Genomic DNA, 17,864 nt, shown 5'->3' with positions numbered 1-17,864 from the left:
ATACACCTCATTCCCAAAGAAAAGCGCCAATCCCAATGAATATATAATGGGATTCCCATGGGTGGAATATTCCTTTCCCCAATCCGATTGAGGTATCTTGTACCCGCTCAAACGGAAAGTGGTAAGACTGCGTTCTTCTTCTTCTTCTGTTGTTTATTGGCGGTTGGCAAGCAGCTTTCGTGTGCATTAGCACCATCTGTGGAACAGAATCTAAACCCTTCTATACCTAAAATACATATCTATATAAAACATGTCCCGACTTTAATTATAAAATATTAGCAAGATTGAACTTTATCTTTTCCTGTTCTTTCCGCGAATGCTGAGATATGATGTAAAACGCAGCTCCAGACGTTCTTTGATTTTTAAAAAATGGAGGCCAGCAATCGGCACTGGACTGCTAAGCAAAGTTTGTTTTGGATTCAAACTAAATTCCAAGACTGGACGAAGGAAAAACTGGCAATACGGAGTTATTCCGACAAATGAAAGAAAAACTTAAGGAAGTCGGTATCACGTGATGTTGGTGTTTACGTTTTACTGGGCATGCCCCATTGACTATTCTGGTTGATTACAGCGACGCATGTAGACAAGAGATTGGAATACAGTAAAGTCTCGTTATATCGATATCGGTTATAACGAATTACTGCTTATTACGATACTATTTTCATTTCCCGGCAAATTTCTAGTCTTTTATGATATAATTAGTTCCGTTAGTACGATACCCGGTTATTATGATAATCCGGTTACTACGATGCCCTTTTCATCTCCCGCCAGCCAATTTGGTCTGCTTATATCGATACAAAAGCAGCTTAAATCAATCTTTGCTTAAGGATTTCAATACCAAAAAAGAACACGGCGAACGGCTGCTTCCAGTCAACTTTATCGGTGTGTGTGCTGTGCTCTGGTGGTGGAAGTGTGAAAAATAACGTTGACTGGAAGCAGCCCTTTGCCGTGTTCTTTTTTGGTATTGAAATCCTTAAGCAAAGATTGATTTAAGCTGCTCGACATTGTTCTATACTATAGAACAATGTCGAGTGCATTATTGCCCACTTTTAATGCAGTTCGGTGCAGGATCGGATATATGGATAGTCCGGTTATATCGATAATTTTTCCGACTCCCGAGAATATCGATATAACAAGACTTTACTGTATTCCTTTCCATGTATACCATTGCTTTTGGAAAAGATTCCATTTGGAAAGAGAAAAACTCCTCATGTAAACGTGGCTATTGAATTCAGGTCCAGAATCCAGGTTATAGTCAAGATAAACAGTCATAGATCAGACATCATGAAGAAATCCACAGCAGAGAAAAGGACATACACCAGTCAATCATAAAATGTCATTATAGCATCATTATATGATTTATGTGCTTTCCTGCCAAGAAAATCTTTAGTTAAGGAGCCACTTAATAGCATAAGAGAGAAGACTGAAAAAAGGCTACATACTGGCTTGCAAGGTCTTCTGTGATACGTCGTTGGTGAACGCTCCGATGCCTTTGTTGGAGATGGCTGCCAGGGAGAAGTGATACTGTGTGTTTGGGCGGAGGCCTTCCACGACGTATGAGGATGCGGGCCCAAATGTTTTCTTGATCTGTCGATCATTTCAAAGGGTTTATTGGCATGTCAAGTGTAGGTGTAGTTTCATGGAAATGTTCAAATGAAAAGGCAATCAACGCCACATTTTTCTTTCGTCTCCTTCCCGCAAAAGACACCGACATTCTTACCTGAGAGCCAAAACTGCCTTCCGTGTAGCGAAGTTCATAATTTATAATTCCTTCTTTGTCAAAAGCAGGTTCCCAGGTTAGTTCGATGCTGGTATCAGACACATCCCCGACCTGAAACTTGGATGGCTGACCAGGAACTGAAAGGAATATTGAACAAGATTAGGACAGACTGAAATTGATCCTGTTTAATTCCATCCATAGTCTGTACATGTCCTCGTTGCGGTTATTTGTCATTTGTCATTGAAGCTGACAAATGGGAAGAGGCGGGGCACAACCGGCGTACACACGCATTCATTCCCATAGTCTCTCCAAAGTGTCCTCAGTCCCCCTCGAGGACTACGACCGGTCGGATGTTCCCTAAAAAACTAAAAAATATATTATTTTTTTTAATATTTTTTTTTTATTAAAATTAATAAATTTAGAAAAAAAAAATTATATTAGAAAGGCAGGAAGTGAACAAATGTAACAGTTACTGATTGTAAAAGTACCAGATGGAGGGGTAGGATTTAATAAGCTTTGCTTCTTCCTACTCCTTTTGGACATGTGGAACTGGGAACTGATTTGATAAAAACAAAAAAAAAAAAAAAAAACTTAAATTATATTAGGAAAGCAGGAAGTGAACAAATGTAACAGTTAGTGATTGTAAAAGTACCAGATGGAGGGGTAGGATTTAATAAGCTTTGCTTCTTCCTACTCCTTTTGGACATGTGGAACTGTGAACTGATTTGACAAAAATTTTAAAAATAAAAAAAATATTTAAAAAAAACCTTTAAACTATATTAAGAAAGCAGGAAGTGAACAAATGTACAGTTACTGATTGTAAAAGTACCAGATGGAGGGGTAAGATTTAATAAGCTTTGCTTCTTCCTACTCCTTTTGGACATGTGGAACTGGGAACTGATTTGACAAAAATTAAAAAAAAAATTAAAAAAATATAAAAAAAAACCCTTTAAACTATATTAAGAAAGCAGGAAGTGAACAAATGTAACAGTTACTGATTGTAAAAGTACCAGATGGAGGGGTAGGATTTAATAAGCTTTGCTTCTTCCTACTCCTTTTGGACATGTGGAACTGGGAACTGATTTGATAAAAACAAACAAAAAAAAAAAAAAACTTAAATTATATTAGGAAAGCAGGAAGTGAACAAATGTAACAGTTAGTGATTGTAAAAGTACCAGATGGAGGGGTAGGATTTAATAAGCTTTGCTTCTTCCTACTCCTTTTGGACATGTGGAACTGGGAACTGATTTGATAAAAACAAACAAAAAAAAAAAAAAACTTAAATTATATTAGGAAAGCAGGAAGTGAACAAATGTAACAGTTAGTGATTGTAAAAGTACCAGATGGAGGGGTAGGATTTAATAAGCTTTGCTTCTTCCTACTCCTTTTGGACATGTGGAACTGTGAACTGATTTGACAAAAATTTTAAAAATAAAAAAAAATATTTAAAAAAAACCTTTAAACTATATTAAGAAAGCAGGAAGTGAACAAATGTACAGTTACTGATTGTAAAAGTACCAGATGGAGGGGTAAGATTTAATAAGCTTTGCTTCTTCCTACTCCTTTTGGACATGTGGAACTGGGAACTGATTTGACAAAAATTAAAAAAAAATTAAAAAAATATAAAAAAAACCCCTTTAAACTATATTAAGAAAGCAGGAAGTGAACAAATGTAACAGTTACTGATTGTAAAAGTACCAGATGGAGGGGTAGGATTTAATAAGCTTTGCTTCTTCCTACTCCTTTTGGACATGTGGAACTGTGAACTAATTATGGGATGCATTCAATTGTAATCTGATGCATGTTCAAATGAAATAAATCCATTAGCATTAGCATTAGCATTAGCATTAGCATTAGCATTAGCATTAGCATTAGCATTAGCATTAGCATTAAACTTCATATCCTTACCTCCTTGCAGCACTTTAACGTGGATTGGTTCTGAGAAGGGTCCATCGCCCACCGAGGTAAAGGCCAGGACTTTGATGGTATAGGTCTCTTGAGGAACCAGGCTCTGAATTGTTGTGATGATGCTGTCCTGGACGTTGTGAATCTGCCAGAGGCTCATCGGCTGGGAGTCGTCCATGGTGTAATAAACCCGGTAGCCCTTAATCTGCCCGTTGGGTTCCTCCGGTTCCTCCCAGCGCACCATCATGGTGTTTTGGGATATGATCTGAGCTTGGATGTTACGAGGCGGACTAGCAGGGGCTTGCTCACCAGTCCTGGTCTCCACTGGCTCACTGGGAGGACCCTGGCCGATTGTGTTGACGGCCGAGACTCGGATTTCGTACTCTGTGTTGGGGTAGAGGCCGCCGATGCTGTAACGCGTCGTGGTGATGTCGTCCACCGTCTCATACTTGCTTTCTGGGGATTTTGCTCGATACTGGATGATATAGTAGGTTACTGGATCAGGGTTTCCGGAATCCCAAGTGATGGTGACGCTAGTGGCGGTGGTTTCAGTCACCACTGGAGTACCAGGAGGCTTTGGAAGAGCTGTTTTGATAACAGGAACGTGAATCACTGACAAAACACCAAAACAATCAAGTACTTCCTGGTTTGATGGATACTTCCTCTTACATTTGACGGTGATCTGCGCCACAGCTTCAATGATTCCGAGGCTGCTCATCGCCACGCAGGTGTAGTTGGCCGACTCGCGGACGCTGCTCAGCTCCAGAACGTTCCTACCCACCGGCATCTCATCCTCTGGCGTCAAGTCATCGGAATTCAACATCCACTTGACGTACGGCATGGGGGATCCCACCGCCACGCACGTTATGTTCACGCTCCCGCCCGGCATAATTTCCTGACTGGTCGGCGGAATGGAGAAGCGAGGCGGAACCCGGCGGACTGCGAGAAGGCATGAAAAGGGGAGAGGATGACAAAGAGGGCAAAAGGGTGTCAAAAGAGAAAGAGAAGTAACAAAAAAAGAAGTCGATGAAAATGGACCCTTCTCATGGAGGTATTGAACACAAAAAAAAACATTGTAATGGGAACTCAAAAACAAATAAAAGTAGACTTTTGAAAACGTAAAAAATATACAAATAAGGAACTAAACTAACAGAACTGCTTGAACAACAATATAGATTAACAAGAAAGCAACGAGTCATAGCAACAAGGTTCCATCGACCAATATTTGACCCATCACAGCACAATTAAAGACACAAAAATCTATTACGAGTTTCTCATCTTTGGAACTGAACTTCTTGGCTTTTTTTTCCCAACTACAACATCACCCGATCGCGTTGTCTATCAAAGTGTAGCGCCTTGTGATATATGTGATATATGATGGCCAAACACGTAGGGCAACCTGGTACTTCCTGTCCACTCAGGCGCTCGCAAGTCGGCCCTATTAGAGGCTTCTCCCGCAAGCACAGGAAGTGTAGGGTTACTGGGCTCTATGGTTGTCAACACATATACGTTATTTGAACTTGTCGCCTGCCTCTAACTAAATCCGTACCTTAAAGATGAGAAACTTTAATCAGATTTTTGTGGTTGAGGGTAGATCCACTGGACAAAGCCTTATTAAGATCTGACACGGTTCCATTGATAGATGCAGCTATCAGATTCACAGACAGCATGCATAAATAGATCGAGGTCAAATTAAGTAAAATGATAACAAAATCAGATATAACAAATTGAGATAAAATGCATAGAGGAATATAACTGAAGGGTCGCTAGCATGCCCAGACAAAAGACGATTGGAGAGCAAAGAAGAGAGACAAAGGTCAAGGTCAAAGCATCAGAGGAGAGGATAGAAACGGAAGGGAACAGAGGAGCAAAGAGTAACACAGGAAGAGGAAAAGTGGGGGGGTTTGGAGTCGGGTAAAGGGGGAGGTAACCCACTTCAATAGTGTGTGAACTTTTTTTTTTTTTTTTTTATTCCTCGTCAGCTAATGTGACAAAATGCGATGGTGGCACATTGTCACATCGCAGTCCCAGTTAACACGACATAAGTACAGAGGAAGGAGGTGTGTGTCTACGAGTACATAAAAACAACTAGAGTTGTCGTGACAAGAAATTCGACTGTCAGAGAGTGTTTGGGAGTCGAGAAACAGAATTTGAGTCGGAGTTGAGAGATAGAGGGGGGGGGTGATGAAAGAGTGAATGACGAAAAGGGCGGATGAAATGAGGATACGTGATAATTAAGAGGTAATGTGTAGGTGTATATACAAATACATATACATGTACTATTTGAATTTGTGTGTTTTTTAGAGGCATGGCTGTGTGTGTGAGGAGAAAGACACTAATGACTGCATCCCAATAAGCACTTTTTTTTTCTTTTTATTGGCCTACAACGTTTTGAAGGTGTAAGTATGTTCGCTAATATCATCACAGGAGGATTATCTCTACACATGCCAGGTGGTTCAGCCAGAGAGTCAATTTTTGGTACAGCATATTAGTTAATATTTTAAGAGGATTTAGCAAAAAAAAAAAATAATAATAACGTAGACAATTCATTCCAAGTGTTGCCATTTTGTGACATTGCGAAAAATGACATTAAAATGTTTGTTGGGATGCAAAGAAAGGAGGTGAAGAAGGAGAGTGGAAATGGAAGAGAATATCAAATGATGAACAAAATGGAGAAGCTGAGACAGAAAAGTCGGAAAAACAAAACGATAAAACACCAGCAGCAGATAGACAAGTGGACATACAGTATAGCCATACTGTACAATACGCATCGGGTTGGGGGGGTTGTAGAAAGGTAGGGAGAAGGAGGGGTATAAGTGTGGGGGGGGGGTAGAATAAGGAGACCGTGATTCCGAACCAAAGCAAAAGACAAACCATGGCTCAAATAGAGTTTGAAGGTCTCACACACTGGGGCTTAAAAGCAAGACTTAACTACAAGAGCAACCTGGGAGGCCTTGGAGTGTGTCGATGTGAGGTGTGGGGGGGTTTGCGGGGGGTCGATTTGGGTATGGAGATGGTTGCACATTCAGGCCATTTATGATTGTTTTAAAAACATATCGGGTTCATGATGGCTGCAATGGGAAATTTGGACTCAACCCCCTCTAAAAAAAATACACAAAAAAACATTATGGGAGTTGATATTTACGGAAATGACTATTTTATTTTAATTTTTTTACTCACTAAAAGCAGGCTGTTGCTGAGTTTTAACACCCTTTTTAGCCACAAAATGCTTTTTTTGTGTCAAACCATACTTTGGACATAATGTGACAAAAAAAGGAATAATTACTTTTGAGGTAGAAGAAGAAAACTGTAAAAAAAAAAAAAAAAACTTAAAAAAAAAACCCAAAATGCTTTTTTGTGTCAAACCATTTACTACTTTGGACATAATGTAACAAAATAAAGTAATAATTACTTTAGAGGTAGAAGAAGAAAAACTGTAAAAAAAAAAAAAAACTTAAAAAAAAATGCTTTTTTGTGTCAAACCATTTACTACTTTGGACATAATGTAACAAAATAAAGGAATAATTACTTTTGAGGTAGAAGAAGAAAAACTGTAAAAAAAAAAATAAACTTAAAAAAATGCTTTTTTGTGTCAAACCATTTACTACTTTGGACATAATGTAACAAAATAAAAGAATAATTACTTTTGAGGTAGAAGAAGAAAAACTGTAAAAAAAAAAAAAAAAAAATTGAAAAAAAAACCAAAATGCTTTTTGTGTCAAACCATTTACTACTTTGGACATAATGTAACAAAATAAAGGAATAATTACTTTTGAGGTAGAAGAAGAAAAACTGTAAAAAAAAAAAAACTTAAAAAAAAAAAAACCAAAATGCTTTTTTGTGTCAAACCATTTACTACTTTGGACATAATGTAACAAAATAAAGGAATAATTACTTTTGAGGTAGAAGAAGAAAAACTGTAAAAAAAAACAAACAAACAAAAAAAAAAGCTTAAAATCCCCCACTGATTATCAGAACCAGATATGACAGGAATATGATAGGAATATTGTGTATTTCATTTCTAAGAATCGAAGAACTTGTATTACTTTTTAGATGTTCTGGATTACAAATGTAGTTATTTTCTAAAAAAAAAAAAAAAAAAAAAAACATTAAAAGACATTAAAACACAAGTCCATTATATGGAGACAGAAAATCTTTGCATTCAATTTTTCAAAAAAAAAAAAAAAAAAAAAAAGTGAAAGGGCAGCCCATTCATCACAGACATGCATGGGTGTGGCTATATGACAGGAGTGACATACGGGCGTGCCCCCATCCAATTGGGCTAACACCAGAGAACCAGTACAATCCAAGAATGTCACCCGGGCCCTTCCAAGCATGCCGTCACTACCCCCCCCCCCCAAAAAAAAGGAACTACGCCAGACACACAAAGTCAAATGATGGAGGAGAAATTAAGATGAACAAATCCACAACAAGGACTAAGTCCGAGCAGCTCTATGGACAGTACTGGAATGCAGCTGTGTGTCGTAAAAGAATGAATTTTTCCCGTATTTTCTTCTACTTTCCATTGATATGGTCTCCAATTCAAAGAAATGTTTGCATGGGATAGGATAAAAGGTGTGTTTTCCAGCGGACATGCTGGATCGGAATGTGTCTGATGGTGCTCTTCTCTCCCCGGGGCTCAGGTCGGTCAATGGACCGGGAGCTGTTGTGCCTGAGTGAATGAGGCTGTCTCTAAACTTTGTCGACGTACACGTGAATCAGCAGCGATCGACACCATGCACGAGGCTAATCGGGTTTCCGCCAAAACATTTTGAACGGTAAACCCTACCATATTTTCCAGACAATAAATAAACCAATAAATAAGCCTGCGACCGACTTACTGTAAAATATATTTCATATAGCATGTTTTAAAATTGGAATTATTCATTTATTCATTTTCTACCGCTTATCCTCACAAGCGTCGCGGGGGGGTGCTGAAGCCTATCCCAGCTGACTTCGAGCCTGGACTGGTGGCCAGCCAATCACAGGGCACATATAGACAAACAACCATTCACACTCACATTCATACCTATGGACAATTTGGAGTGGCTAATTAACCTAGCATGTTTTTGGAATGTGGGAGGAAACCGGAGTACCCGGAGAAAACACACAGAGATGGCCAAGGATGGAATTGAACTCGGGTCTCCGAGCTGTGAAGCCTGTGTGCTAACCACTCTTCCGCTATGCAGCCCTGGTTCAGTATATTTTTCATCAAAATAGTAGTCATGCCAAAATGTTGTGTTGCTGCTGGATGTTCACAGTATCCGAGTGATACTATTGTGGGGGTGCTGGAGCCTATCCCAGCTGTCTTCGGGCGAGAAGCAGGGTACACCCTGGACTGGTGGCCAGCCGTCAATCCCAGGGCACATATAGACAAACAACCATTCACACTCACATTCATACCTATGGACAATTTGGAGTCGCTAATTAACCTAGCATGTTTTTGGAATGTGGGAGGAAACCCGGAGAAAACCCACGCATGCACAGGGAGAACATGCAAACTCAACACAGAGATAGTCGAAGGTGGAATTGAACCCTGGTCTCCTAGCTGTGAGGGCTGCACGCTAATCACTCAGCCCGGTTGTAAACATTAATTAATTCATTCATTTTCTACCGGTTGCTGGAGATGGCCGAGGGTGGAATTGAACCCTGGTCTGCGCGCTAACCACTCGACCGATGTGCAACCCAAAATCTGAATTATTAATGTAAAATTACGAGAATTACAAATTCAATGGATTTTGTGATGTGGAATGAGATCGGAAGCTCGGTGAACTTGCTTAGCGGTAAGCTTTAAATGATCATCCTTGTTTTAAATGTGACTTTATTATTTTCTCATTGTCAAACTCAAGTGCTGAGATTATTCCTACAGAAGGCAACCAAAAAAGGAAGTTATGTCTTTTGACAGTCGGCGCCATACCGAAGTCGTTTGTACTATAAAAGTGGAAACAAGCTACAGTAGGGTGTCTTTCCGCTGTCACCGGCGAGCGTTCTGATTCGGGAGAATATTCTGTTGAAAACTCCAGCTGGAAAAGGGAAGAAGAGTCATCGGAAATCTGTCATCGTGCTGTTATGAAACACTCCGAAACACTCTACCGGGGGCGCTAATGATTGATGGGTAGTCGGCATCAAACGCTTGTCGGAGATGACTGAGCTGATAAGCAGTCATATTCTGGATATATGTGGCTACTGTGATGCAAAAGTTCTAAAAAAATATGCATTCGGTATTCGATTCCCAAAGTAGGCACCTCACCAATGTGCTGCCGTTTCACATTTTAGTCAGCACAAAAATGGACCTCAGCTTTCTTAACCGTAAACCGCAGTGCAGAAAAGGACGCAACGGACATAAAGAATCCCGGACTGCGTGGACAGGCTTCTCATTCACGTAGACCAGGAGCCCAGCCGGCCCATTTAGAACGGAGAGAAAAAGCAAAGAAACACACGCCTCTACCTTGTTACCATTACCTTGTTTCAAGCCCCAATGTGGAGAGAAAGACAAAAAGACTTACAGTGAACGAGGTGAAAAGCAGTCGAGAGAGAATGCCAGAGTACTGCGCTAGTTTTAATAGTGGGCGGTGTTGTGGAGGGATTTGCGCCAAAAAAAAAACCACAAAAAAAACCCAACAAAAAAATCAAAACAGAGGTCAGAAGGTGGACATTATCGGCCATTTTGGAAGGGCAGGTTTTTGCTGCCCCAAAATGAAGGGGGAGGAAGCCAAAATAATGTGCAGCCTTTAGTGTCACCTTGAAGCTGAGATTACACCCTCTTGCCGCCTGAGGACACAGGCGCTGTATGGAGATCCTTTTGTTACGCCGGCTGGTTGAAGTCTACGACATTTCCATAGAAGCTGCAGGGGTCAGCCTGTATTAGCATACCTTGGCTGCGCCCCGTGCTAAAGAGGCTCTATGGGCGGCTCATCAAAATGGAAATTATTACCCAAAGGAAAGTGACAGGAGTTATGGCGGGGGCATCCGATTAAGGGGAGATTTGTAGTTTATCAACTTTATTTTATCGTAAGAAATGACAAGCAGCCATTGTTTCTGGGGTTATCCCTTCGTTGAGTATTAACATTCAGATGGAGACTGCGTTCATATTTGCATAAGAACGAAACATTAAACCTTTGATCTTTATAGAAAACGTTTTTTTGTCGTCTTTGGCCAGTGAGAACATAAGGTGTAATCTAGCTTTCTTTCCCAACGTTACACGCAGACGCGTAGCTGGACATGCAAGCACATTCAAAAGCAGGCAGATATCAGGAGGTCATGCGTTCACATGCGTACGGAACAGCCGTACAGCCTTTCTGCTACCTCTTCTTCCAAGATCCTGATTATCCGAGTGGGAATTTTTTCAGGCTTTATGAACGCTAATGTGAGGGACAGAAATTTTTTTGTGATTCATCTTGATTTAGTGCGTCTTGGGCTTTAAGCTTTGCTTCTTCCTACTCCTTTTGGACATGTGGAACTGTCAACTGATTTGACAAAAAAAAAAAAAAAACACCTTAAACTATATTAGGAAAGCAGGAAGTGAACAAATGTAAGAGTTAGTGATTGTAAAAGTACCAGATGGAGGAGTAGGATTTAATAAGCTTTGCTTCTTCCTACTCCTTTTGGACATTTTGGACATTAAAAATAAAAATAAAAATAAAAATAAAAATAAAAATAAAAATAAAAATAAAAATAAAAATAAAAATAAAAATAAAGTGCGACTGGGAACTGATTTCATTCATTTTCTACCGCTTTTCCTCACGAGGGTTGATTTGACAAAAAAAATATATTAAAAAAATATATATATATATTGGGAAAGCAGGAAGTGAACAAATGTAACAGTTAGTGCTTGTAAAAGTACCAGATGGAGGGGTAGGATTTAATAAGCTTTGCTTCTTCCTACTCCTTTCGGACATGTGGAACTGGGAACTGATTATGGGATGCACTCAATTGGAATCTGATGCATGTTCAAATGAAATAAAACCATTACCATTACCATTACCATTACCATTACCATTACTGATTACTCGATTAAGCTACAGATTAATCCATCCATCCATTTTCCTCTGCTTATCCGGGTCCCCGTCACAGGGGCAGCAGTCTTAGTAGGGAAGCCCAGACTTCCCGATCCCCGGCCACCTCCTCCAGCTCCACTGGGAGTACACCAAGGTGTTCCCAGGCCAGCTGTGAGACATAATCCCTCCAGCGTGTCCTAGGTCTGCCCCGGGGCCTTTTCCCGGCTGGGCATGCCCAGAACACCTCACCAGGGAGGCGTCCGGGAGGCCCAACAGATTAATCGAGATAATAATAATTGTTTGTTTTGGGGGTTTGGTACCCCCAAAAGGGGGGTCTTGTAAAATGACTCTTTGGGACGCCAACATGACGTGATTGTTACAGAAGATGTGTTTGGGGTCTAATATGTTCTGCCAAAGTACTTAAGTCCAGTTTAGGCATGACCAGATAAGAACTGAATTCTGGGAATCCACGTCATTGCTATTGTTCATGAAGTTTATATAAGTACTGTATTAATTAAACACCAGGACCCTTTTGCGTTATTTGCCAAGATTAGCTCCGGTCATCTACGGTATGCACCAATTATGATGAAAACCCAACCGTATGAAGCTGAGTTATGACCGTTGACAGTTTAGTGGCAAACTGTCAGATCGAGCAATAAATTTGTTGTCATGCAACGCCCACTTTTTATGGAACGGCCTACAATCCTTCGGAATATAACGTCTAGTGTCCATGTTTTTAATTTGGGCTCATTTGGTCAAAGTGCCCAGGAGTAGATCGTTGGTTTTTGCCCAAAACCAAAATGTCTGACTTCTGGTTTATTTTGGAACATGGATTCTTGAGACTTTTTTGTGAATCTTGTCATGATTGACGTTACCGTCGAATTTTTGGAAACTAGTCTATGGAACTATGGCTGAGTTCCAGCTAAGCGCTAACAAATGTGATGCAAAAACGGTTATGTTGTTTTTGATCCGAGCGATATCACAAATGGTGTCTTAATGGCCGCCGGCGTTCACCATGAAGCCCACTCAAGTCCAAATTTTCAGTAACGGATTGTTTGAAACCAGATAACAGAAACACTGGCTGCATACACACTTAGTATTTCATTCCGCATTTTCCATATGCATTTCAAGAGTCAAGAAGCAGAGTAGCATGATTTGGGGGGAAAAAAAAGAAACACAAATCCGGCAAACAAAGAATCCAGAAAAAGACAGACATTTAAAAAAAAAAAAAAAAAAAAAAATGAAAGGACAAATAAATATAACCGAAAGAAAGAAAAAAACACACAAACACGCCATAATTACAACATAAAACGATACCGGAACCAAAGGAAAACCAGAAAGGATAATGTGGGGAGAACATTTACCAGAAAACAAAGAAAAGTCTAAAAAGGAACAGAAGACATAGAAAGGACAAGGAAAGGGAACCAGTACGGCCAAAGGGGTTCTGGACAGGCATGCAAGCGCAGTTACATTCTCCCATCATGCAACAAGTCCCCTTATTTCCACATGCTGGGTTTCCATGACAACAAGTGCAAGAAAGCCTTCTGGTGCAGAAGCAATACCAAAGGATGCAAAACGAGAAAAGGCCCCACAATGCAAACATAAAATTAAATTAACAAAACCCGAATCTAGTCGGGTTTGATTTCATTTCATTTTTTTTTTCCTTGGATAATAAAGAAATTCATTTAACAGTTTGAATTTGATTATTATTTTTATAACTTTAATTCCAAAATGAATTGAGCTAGTATGTAAAAGGCATTTTTTTTTTTTAACATTGTGATTTTTTTTTTTCTTTCAAATGTGGGTTAAAAAAAGTAAAAAAGAAAAAACACACCAACCTTCTCGAAGCTCTGAGGGATGTAAAGGGGTTGATGCAGAACACAATGACATGAGGAGAAGAGAAAAATAGGGGAAACACAGAGAGAGTAAAAAAAGCCACCTCAAGGTGTTTTAGCTGCAGCTACATTTCCCTTCGCTTGAATCCCCCTTTCCCTCCTCCCCCGCACCCCCCCCCCCACCACTGTCCCTGATACTGGTGACACCCACTTGCCGACCAACTTCATATTAAATACCAAAAACAATCAGATCAATCATTAATGTCGCCATGTAAGGGTAAAAAAAATAAATAAATAGTCGGTTATTTAAAGTTTTTAGAGTCTCCAATGGTGGCTGGATATGCTTTAGTTAAATAAGGTACTCAAATAAAACCAAAATAAAGAAAAACTAATGAGATAAAAATAAAACAGACACAACTTTGTGCTGAGGTTAGCAGTTGCGGTTCAAGATTGAACATTTTTGACCAATCGGCGGCTTTCTGGGAATTGGTTGGTGTGACCATTTTTTTTTTTTTATTTTTTATTTTTTATGAAAAATATCTCGCTACCGCAACTGCTAACCTCAGGTGCAATTGGCTTTGTGAAACAAAAACATTGTCAAACATCACGTATCAGAATCCATCGACAAAAGTTAACTGAAAAGAGACACAAGGTTTGACACCATTCAGGGCATAACAAGTGTAATCACATGTAGTAGCCATGGGGGGCGGCGGGGGGGGGGGGAGGCGGGGGTGATCCCTGCATAATAATTATGGCTTTTTTAACTAATATTTATAGAGACCGCGTGAATTATTCATTTCAAATGCTGTAACCACATGTTCCCATGATTACGTACGCCGCCTGTATACGCCTAGCGCAGTATATTAAGAATCTTACTGCGGCGTGACGCGTATTGTTGTACTTCACAGGCTGGTACAATGGCAAAACAGTACATACAAATATTCTTCCTGACCCAATTCATAATGTCATACTAGTGAATTATTTATTGGGAACAAAGTTATTTGGTACGCAGCAGAAGGAACAAACCGAGTAGACACCGAGGCATCTTTATTTAATATGCGACGTATAAATAATACATAGTGAAAGTGCATCTGCCTGAAATTATTAAACCTCACTAAACAGGGATTCATTGTCATTTTGCATTAGTGGTTCAGCAATGGCATTTGGCCGTATCACTTGTACACCAATGGGAAACGCAATGTCCCCCGGGAGCCAATGAGTGCCGACTGTATCCTTGTGTAAAAAAAAAAAAAAACCCATAGCAGAGAAGAAGACAGTATAAAGGACGTTATTTGATGTCATATACAGCGACTGCGTTAGCTGTCTTAACAGTTGGAAGCCATCAGAATAAAGGCAATGGGTTTATGTAGATTTTGATTAGTGGCCATTAATATATCGATCCACTTAATCAAAATCCAGACTTACCGTTTTTTCTCCTGTGCCTGAAAAAATAACAAAAAAAAAAAAAAACAACAAAAAAACCCAAAACTAACCAACCTTTTGGATAGGGGTGGAGAAAGAAGTGGGTGGGGCAAACAATTAGAATTAAAAGGCGTCTCACAACCGATAAAGCAAAGACATACGGCTTCTTGTGCTACGTATTTCCTTCCAAGCGAGTAGGGCATGGCGTTGGAAGACAAAAATGGAGTGTTACATCATAACACAAAAGAACATCAGTTGGTCATGTTAGATTTTTTTACAATCGGCTCTACAATGACATAATATATCAGCGCTAAAATATTTATACTAGTGGGATAATTCTATCCTGAAAACACATTTTTTTTTTTGCAAATAAAGCTAGAAAGGAAGCAATTATCATTTGTTAAGCTCAACACTAAAAGAGGTTATGTTTTTTTTTTGGGGGGGGGCTCTAAGACTGGTTGTCTCCCTACCTCGCACATAAAGGTTAGCGGAGGACGAGTAGCGCACGCCTTCAATGTTAGACGCCACGCACTCGTACTTCCCCTGGTCCGTCTCCTCGCTGTTCTCAATCTGCAAGGCACCTGAGAAATGACAACACCAGGTAGAAAGAAGCAGGGGGGGGGTGGGGGGGAGAGAGAATGTCGTAATTAGTTGAATTTTCTGTGATGGTGCAGGAAGAAGTCAGACAATTCTCGACACCAGGGGTGTCCAAACTTTTTCCACCGTTTCCCTTTTATTACCGAAGATGTATTTATACGTTTTTTCGTTTTGCACAAAGAGGTGATGATGCAACTCTACTCTACACGAGAAGAGATCAGAAGTCATTCGGTTTTAAAGTGAAAAAAAAAAAAAGACCACGAGGTGGCAGAAATGCATTTTATAAGAACTCGGCGTCCATCTTTCCCATTGAGACACAAAGGCATCGTTCTGTGTTCACATCCCAGATGTATTTTTGCTGAAACGTACCAAAGTTCTACTGCTGATTGCTAACAATCAGAATAACGATAGACACAGTTTTTTTTTCTTGATGAAAATGAGAGTTGAATCAATTGGTTGGGATATACTATAGATAGATAGAGAGATAAAGAGAGAGATAGAGATAGAGAGATAGAGATAAAGAGTGATAGAGATAGAGAGAGAGAGATAGAGAGATATACGGAGAGATAGAGAGAGAGAGATAGAGAGATATACGGAGAGATAGAGAGAGAGAGATAGAGAGAGATAGAGAGAGGTTGAAAGAGAAAGATAGAGAGATTGAAAGAGAGAGATAGAGAGAGATAGAGATAAAGAGAGATAGAGATAAAGAGAGATATAAAGAGATAGAGATAAAGAGAGATAGAGAGCGATAGACATAAACAGAGATAGAGAAAAGAGAGATAGAGAGAGATATACGGAGAGATAGAGATAGAGAGAGATAGAGATAAAGAGAGATAGAGAGAGATATACGGAGAGATAGAGATAGAGAGACAGATAGAGATAAAGAGAGATAGAGAGAGATATACGGAGAGATAGAGATAGAGAGACAGATAGAGATAAAGAGAGATAGAGAGAGATATACGGAGAGATAGAGATAGAGAGACAGATAGAGATAAAGAGAGAGAGAGAGAGATACACGGAGAGATAGAGATAGAGAGATAGAGAGAGCTAGATAGAGATAGAGAGAGGTTGAAAGAGAGAGATAGAGAGAGATTGAAAGAGCGAGATGGAGATAAAGAGAGATAGATAAAGAGAGATAGAGATAAAGAGAGATAGAGAGAGATAGACATAAACAGAGATAGAGATAAAGAGAGATAGAGAGAGAGATATACGGAGAGATAGAGAGAGAGATAGAGGGAGATAGAGAGAGATAGAGAGAGGTTGAAAGAGAGACATAGAGAGAGATTGAAAGAGAGAGATAGATAGAGAGAGATAGAGATAAAGAGAGATACAGAGAGAGATATACGGAGAGATAGAGATAGAGAGATAGTATAGAGAGATAGAGATAGAGAGATAGAGAGAGTGCGATAGACAGATAGAGAGAGATAGATAGGTAGAGAAATAGAGGTAGATAGAGAGATAGCGAAATAGCGAGATAGATGGATAGATAATAATAATAATAATAATAATAATAATAATGATAACAATAATAATAATAATAATAATAATAATAATAATAATAATAATAATAATAATAATAATAATAATAATAATAATAATAATAATAATAAAATGTGTAGAATAAATACTATGCCTATGTAGCCCAAAACAATATTCTATGTGCCAAGAAAAATCAGTCAAAATCATCAAAAAATGGCTGTAAATAACTGCTCATTTTTCTTCAAACACATGGCCCGTGGGCCGCACTTTGGACAACCCTTCTTTAACCAGAAGGTATCTTGGAATTCTTGGGATTGTTTGGTTTCCCTGTAATGCGGATCACCATGACAAAGCCAGTTTCCCCTGCAGCATCCGCGGATGAAAAGGGAATGAATTTAATAAATAATAACAGCGGACTGAATCAGTCACACTAAATTTGTAGCCAGCGTTTGGATGCCATTCATATACGACCGTTTGATCGCTCAGAAAAGAAAAAAAAAAACAACAATAAGCAGCAAGTAATGGTGCAAGTGATGAAAGCCACTGGGCAAGGCAGCTGAGATCAAAAACGATGAAACAAAACATTTTTTATTGCATTCAGACGAGAAATGAACAACAGTGAAAAATATGAAAAATTTTTTTTTTGCAATTGGAACTTTAATACCTACACACGAGTCCTTCACAGATCCTCACCACTTCACACTAAAAATTCTAAATATATTACTAAATTATTGCTATTTTGAGTTCATTACCATTTATTATTGTTTTAAAATATTCATATTTAAGAAAATTATCCATACCTGTGTCTTAAATTAAACCTTTCCAAGCCCAAAAAAATGACAAAATAAACAAAAATACAAATGTAAGGCTTTGAAAAGATGCATTCAAAGATGTTGTGATTTGTAGTAT

At 39.2% G+C, this 17,864-nt stretch overlaps 1 protein-coding gene across 12 annotated transcripts in view; it reads right to left on the bottom strand.

Annotated features, from left to right (window-relative positions):
* ptprsa (protein tyrosine phosphatase receptor type Sa) overlaps window positions 1–17,864 on the bottom strand; it is a 312,838-nt gene that overhangs the window by 93,309 nt on the left and 201,665 nt on the right. For 11 of the 12 annotated variants that reach the window (XM_078790398.1, XM_078790401.1, XM_078790402.1 and 8 more), the window contains 5 exons: window positions 15,350–15,460; window positions 4,295–4,564; window positions 3,629–4,210; window positions 1,721–1,857; window positions 1,443–1,587 (listed from right to left, as the gene is read on the bottom strand). In XM_078790398.1, coding sequence (XP_078646524.1) covers window positions 1,443–1,587; window positions 1,721–1,857; window positions 3,629–4,210; window positions 4,295–4,564; window positions 15,350–15,460 — 1,245 coding nt within the window. Of the gene's footprint in view, window positions 1–1,442; window positions 1,588–1,720; window positions 1,858–3,628; window positions 4,211–4,294; window positions 4,565–13,460; window positions 13,969–15,349; window positions 15,461–17,864 lie in introns of those variants that run through there. The other variant, XM_078790403.1, reaches the window with a different exon arrangement.

Source organism: Doryrhamphus excisus, linkage group LG4 (assembly GCF_037039965.1).
Source record: "Doryrhamphus excisus strain RoL-2023G ecotype Guam linkage group LG4, RoL_Dexc_Guam_v1.1, whole genome shotgun sequence".
Classification (NCBI taxonomy): domain Eukaryota; kingdom Metazoa; phylum Chordata; class Actinopteri; order Syngnathiformes; family Syngnathidae; genus Doryrhamphus; species Doryrhamphus excisus.
This window is presented reverse-complemented; position numbering and strand designations above follow the sequence as displayed.